We start from the raw sequence: 6598 nt of genomic DNA, 5'->3' as shown, positions 1-6598 counted from the left end.
TGGAAGTCCAACCCAGGTAACAATGGTTCTCAATCACTTCCTGCAAAAGGGCCATGCGCATCCAGGAGGTGGGGATAAAGGGGACAGCTGGAGCCTGGCCACACAAGCTTTGGTTCTGCTTCTCCCCTCCCAATGCTTCACCAGGAAGCACCCCGGACTCAGGCTCTTGGGGCCGGTTTTGTTCAATATCTTCATTAATGATCTGGAGGATGGTGTGGATTGCACTCTCAGCAAATTTGCAGATGATACTAAACTGGGAGGAGTGGTAGATACGCTGGAGGGCAGGGATAGGATACAGAGGGACCTAGACAAATTGGAGGATTGGGCCAAAAGAAACCTGATGCGGTTCAATAAGGATAAGTGCAGGGTCCTGCACTTAGGACGGAAGAACCCAATGCACAGCTACAGACTAGGGACCGAATGGCTAGGCAGCAGTTCTGCGGAAAAGGACCTAGGGGTTACAGTGGACGAGAAGCTGGATATGAGTCAGCAGTGTGCCCTTGTTGCCAAGAAGGCCAATAGCATTTTGGGATGTATAAGTAGGGGCATAGCGAGCAGATCGAGGGACGTGATCGTTCCCCTCTATTCGACATTGGTGAGGCCTCATCTGGAGTACTGTGTCCAGTTTTGGGCCCCACACTACAAGAAGGACGTGGATAAATTGGAGAGAGTCCAGCGAAGGGCAACAAAAATGATTAGGGGTCTGGAACACATGACTTATGAGGAGAGGCTGAGGGAACTGGGATTGTTTAGTCTGCAGAAGAGAAGAATGAGGGGGGATTTGATAGCTGCTTTCAACTACCTGAGAGGTGGTTCCAGAGAGGATGGTTCTAGACTGTTCTCAGTGGTAGAAGAGGACAGGACAAGTAGTAATGGTCTCAAGTTGCAGTGGGGAGGTTTAGGTTGGATATTAGGAAAAACTTTTTCACTAAGAGGGTGGTGAAACACTGGAATGCGTTACCTAGGGAGGTGGTAGAATCTCCTTCCTTGGAAGTTTTTAAGGTCAGGCTTGACAAAGCCTTGGCTGGGATGATTTGATTGGGGATTGGTCCTGCTTTGAGCAGGGGGTTGGACTAGATGACCTCCTGAGGTCCCTTCCAACCCTGATATTCTATGATTCTATGATTCTTCTCCCTCCCACCCAATCCCTCATCCTGAGGTGGCAGGTCTCCTGCTGTCAGCCCCAGGGTGGCAGCAACAGCACAGAAGTAAGAGTGGCAATGGGGTGCTAAGGCTGCTATGAAAAGTGATGACAAATATCCCTTTTCACATTGCCTCCCTCCTGTGCTGCTGCTGGCGTGGTGCTGCCTGCAGAGCTGAGTGGCAGTATATGTACTTGTGGGGGAGACGGTGCACATAAGTGACTGCTGACACAAAGAAGAGGGGCCCGATCAAATAAGTACGAGAACCACTGATTTTGTGTAATGCCAATTCCAACACAGCAACGTTACTTGAAACTAGATCAGGCTGAAATTTTTCATGTGGAAATTTTTTCCAGCCGAAATGATTTTTTTTCCCCTTTCTGGGAAACTGTCAGTTCCAGACAAAAAAATATTAGTTTTTCTATTGCAGATTTTGAAATGAAAATTTTCATTTTAAATCAATATTTTATAATGAAACAGTATTTAAAGTAAAAATTTATTAAAAATATTCATTTTGATAAGAAATTATTGAAATGGTATGAAACATCCAGTGGGAAATCCAATATTTTTCAACTAAAAATTTTAAAATAAAGATTTTTTATTCACAATTTAGTTTTCTGAGCAGCTTACTCTGAAACTAAACAAATTTCTGTGTGGGAAGCAAGTCAAAGATATAAAGAGTTTTATTATAACTTTTGAATTTACCAAGGAAAGTTTGATGCCTAAGACTTTCTGGGCTATGTGCCAGAGACCAAGTCTGCTCTCTCTACAGGTGGTCTTCCCACACTACTGCTTTCCACTCTGCTGTCCTCTAATCTGAAGCAAAGTCCTTATCAGGACAATAAGAAAAGGAGTATTTGTGGCACCTTAGAGACTAAAAAATCAATGTGAGTCCTTGAAAGCTTTCAGAGTAGCAGCCATGTTAGTCTGTATCCGCAAAAAGAAAAGGAGGACTTTTGGCACATTAGCGACTAACAAATTTATTTGAGCATAAGCTTTCGTGAGCTACAGCTCACTTCATCGGATGCATCCAGTGGAAAATATAGTGGGGAGACTTATATACACAGAGAACATGAAACAATGGGTGTTACCATACACACTGTAAGGAGAGTGATCAGGTAAGGTGAGCTATTACCAGCAGGAGAGCAGGGAGGGGGGAGAGGGGAGAAACCTTTCGTAGTGATAATCAAGGTGGGCCATTTCCAGCAGTTGACAAGAATGTCTGAGGAACAGCCGGGGTGGGGTGGGGGAGGCGGGGTGGAAACATGGGGAAATAGTTTTACTTTGTGTAATGACCCATCCACTCCCAGTCTTTATTCAAGCCTATGTTAATTGTATCCAGTTTGCAAATTAATTCCAATTCAGCAGTCTCTAGTTGGAGTCTGTTTTTGAAGATTTTTTGTTGAAGAATTTGTCACTTTGTCACTTCAGTGTAAAACTGCTGTAACTCCACTGACTTTGTTGGCATTATTCCTGATTTATATTGGCATAAATACCAGGTGAATTAGTCCAGTATGTATAACGGTGTCACAAAATTTCTTTGCTGAGGTGAAAGGGTTACTTCTCCACATGGCTTCCACGGTATAGACACTATGATGTCCAATTTCCTGGAAAAATACCTTATTTCTATAAGATAGCCCAAACTGCTTTCTGTTTAAAGCAGAGTTAAAGGCTCTGTGCATGAAATTGCAGGAGCCCTCTTTTTCCACAGCTATTGTGTAAGTATGGGTATAACCATTTTAGTCAGAGCATTCCCAACAGAATAGGCTGTGATTTTTCCTTCATTGGTAACTGTCACTAGAACTAAAAATGGATTTTTGAACATTTTCTATTGTGCCCTCATCAGATTAGCTCTGTCCTTGTTTACGACTCCCAGGAAGGGCAAAGAGAGTACAGTAAATAGATCCAGGGTGGGTAATGACTTCTCACATGTCAGACGTTAGAATATTTTCAGGATCACTGTACACTCTTTGGGTAAGGGAATGGAGATACACTATGAAGTATACAAGGCTTCTAGCATTTCACTGAAATGCACAGTCTGAGAAAGTAACTGTTTAGGATAAAATTATATATGGAAATTACAATGTATTTCCTCCTTTGTCAATTACACACATTTAAAACAATAAAGTACATTTTATGAAGGTAACTTGCCCTCAGAACTTTCTCTACTTCCTCTAAAGGGTTGTGTTTGGGAAAAGTAGTTTTACATTGCAGTTCAATTTATTTTTTGAGGAAGGCAGAGATGATGGCAATCTGTGGACCAGATTGTGGTGCATAGGGACTAGTCAGAATCACACACCTTGTGTTCCCTGAGTAAAAGATCCATTTCAAGCTAGCACCACAAACGTATTTGTTTAACTCTAAAAGGGACACCAGGAGGTGGGGGACATGGACCCATTGCCATATTTAAATGCTGAGAGCTGTGGTGGCTGGTATACGGTGGGAGCTGCTGATGCTGTACTCCTTCAAACGTTGGCTTGATCTCAAGGAGGAATTCTCCCTGAGTCACCGTGGGCTCTCACAGCAGCATGTGACAGCTACTTTTCTGAACAATGGTGAAGTGACTCAAAAGCACTGTCTGTCTCTTTGTCTAATCTCTATTCAGATCATTTCCAGACCAGAGATACGTTATTAGCCTAAACTTAACAATATCTCCATAAACCACACCATTAAATTATCAAAAAATATGAATTCTATATATTATCCTTGACTGGTGTGTTGCTTAAACCCATAGGCAAGGTAGCAAGATTTTTTTTAAAAGGACACTTTTATAGCATCAGCTTAAAAGCAGTTAAAACTTGATCAGAGTGTTAGGTCTATTTTCCTGTTCTATCTTTTATTATTTATTTTCACAGCATCTTGTGTGTGTGCAGACTCACTCTTAGCTGCTAAGCTTTGGCTTATGTATACCGAATGTTTGCTTTCAGATATCAACATGGCAGGAGAACCAAAACCATACAGACCAAAACCTGGAAACAAGCGGCCACTTTCAGCCCTTTACAGGTAGGTTGTTTATTACAATAGCTGGGAATTAGTTGCATTTTTATTGGGAAAATTATACCAACCTGAAGGCCTTGTTCTTATTTTAAGAATATTTCTAACTAGGTGCCAGGATATAGCCCATATGAGTTAAATGAAGTAGGTATTTTTCACTGGGTAACTAGAGTGTTTGGTGCCACATTACATCAAGGGGATGTTGAGTGGCAGAAATGTAAAGTCTTGTGGGAACCAAAACTTTTAGAACATGAGAAAAGGGTGAAAACTGTGCTGTTAGATTTTATACTTCTTAATAGATTCACTCCAGAACAATTACCTTTGACTTCATAGGTTAAAGCTGCCCATTTAGTGTCTTTACTGAGCACTTCATTGACACAGACACAAGAAGCAGGTGAAAAAGCAGAATTCCTGCCTTACATGCACTGGCAAAAAAAGTACAAATAATACCCAGATTTGATAGGACAACAAAAACCAAATGGCTTTTCTAATAAATAATCCCAGGAGGTGTTCAAATGCCTTTTCAGATCATCAGTGATGATTTTGCGCAGATACAGAAAAGAAATAAAAAACCAAAAATCAGCATATTGGATGAAATCCTGGTCCCACTGATGTCAATGGGAAAACTATCATTGATTTCACTGGGGCTAGGATGTCACCCATTGCCTCTTCTAGAACTCACAGCCCATATCTTTTGTGTGCCAAGTAGAACAGGAAAAACATCTGCAGAGGAAATAAAATTATCTTCAAATTTGTATGAATGCATTACATACCCAGACAGCATTAAAATATTAACAAGCTATTTAACAAGTCATTTGTCAGTGTCAAACCTGCCCTGACCCCCTGGGTATGTACTTGAGTGGCTAGCCTGAGCCACCAGCCATGGTACCCCCAATTACACTGCTATTTTTAACATACTATCTGGAGCAGAGCTAGCATGTGTCTGTCTACCCACGCTGGGAAGCACACTCCCGGTTGCTGTATACATGTGTACTTAGTGTATTCCAGTGTAAGTGACGTGAGATTCAGATCCTCAGTCTGGAATTTGACCTTTCCCTCTAGATTGCTTTACTTTTAATACATTTAAACCAGATCCTTACATTTAATGTATTTGGTAAGAGGTGTTTTATTTTGAGTGGGTGGGGGTATTTTGTTTGGTTGGGGCATTTTGGGGTAGTATTAGCAGTAATGGAAATGGCAGTGCTTGACAGAAAATCATTTTAAACATTTTAAAACACATTATTTAACAAAATTGTGTGTGTGCATGTGCGTGAGAAAGATAAAATTATATATTGATAGCTTAATAAACATGCTGGCCAACATGTTCAAAATAGACTATTGATTTTGGATGCTTCCATTTCGGAATGCTCAATTTGAAGGCACCTTCAAGGGGTGAGACTTTCAGAAAATGCAGAGCACTTTCCTCCAAAACCAGGCTGCTTTAATGTGTTTCAAGTTGGACACCCAACAACTGAGGCAACCAAAGTCAGTAGTTATTTTGAAAAGTTTGGCTGCTGCTTTAATTTCAAAACTTTATGCTCCATTCTATGAATATGCTCTGAATTATTGTGACTACTAATGTTAGGGCCTTGTGAACATAAAAAGTATCACCCAGTTTAAGTGCTAAGCATTATAAATTCTCCTTTAGGTCAAGTGGTGGAGGATTCTATGTTTAGAGCAGAAGGTTTTCAGTTTTTAATCACTACTGACAACTGAGTTCTGAAACTATGGTTTGGTGGTATACTCCTGTGTAGCCATGGAATTGTTATATCTTTGTGTTACTGTTTCAAAAAGTGGCTAACCTGAAGAACCTGTGTATCTAAATGCAACAAGGCATTCTGGCTTCTAGAATTTTATTCTGAAGGCTAAGACCTTTACTTTGGAGTGTATATCTGTTGTGTTTAAAAGGTTAAAGTGAACTTTTCACTGACATGACAACCACTATTTTGAATGCATTATGAAACATTTGTAATGGTGGCCATCATTTTATCAAACTATTATGATGATATATTGTGTATATGGACAATGGTATCTCATTGGCTTTATTTTTTCCACTCAAGAAGTATTCATATGCAAAGTTTGAGAAACCAGTACATAAAAAGCAAACTGTATGTAGATGTTTCTGTAATTGTACTGTACGTATTTTAATTTTTTCTCTAACAAGCTGTTATTCACTTTCAGACATATTTTCCACTTAATTCACTTCAGGTAATTGAGACAGGAGATAATAACCAGCAACCACAATAGTAGGCCAGTCAAGTGATTAAAAAAATTAATCGCAATTAATCGCACTGTTAATAATGGAACACCATTTATTTAAATATTTTTGGATGTTTTCTACATTTTCAAATATATTGATTTCAATTACAACACAGTATACAAAGTGTACTGTGCTCACTTCAAATTTATTTTTGATTACAAGTATTTGCACTGTAAAAAATCCAAAAGAAATAGTATTTTTC

General features: G+C 39.8%; 1 protein-coding gene across 13 annotated transcripts in view; it reads left to right on the top strand.

Moving 5' to 3' along the window:
- The window catches only part of RALYL (RALY RNA binding protein like), a 577640-nt gene that overhangs the window by 465136 nt on the left and 105906 nt on the right, over nucleotides 1–6598 (top strand). For all 13 annotated transcript variants that reach the window (XM_043539415.1, XM_043539410.1, XM_043539409.1 and 10 more), the window contains one exon: nucleotides 4070–4145. In XM_043539415.1, coding sequence (XP_043395350.1) covers nucleotides 4070–4145 — 76 coding nt within the window. The remainder of the gene's footprint in view (nucleotides 1–4069; nucleotides 4146–6598) is intronic.

The sequence above is a fragment of the Chelonia mydas genome, chromosome 2, assembly GCF_015237465.2.
Source record: "Chelonia mydas isolate rCheMyd1 chromosome 2, rCheMyd1.pri.v2, whole genome shotgun sequence".
Taxonomy (NCBI): Eukaryota; Metazoa; Chordata; order Testudines; family Cheloniidae; genus Chelonia; species Chelonia mydas.
The sequence above is the reverse complement of the archived record's forward strand: the minus strand, read 5'-3'. Positions and strand labels throughout refer to the sequence as shown.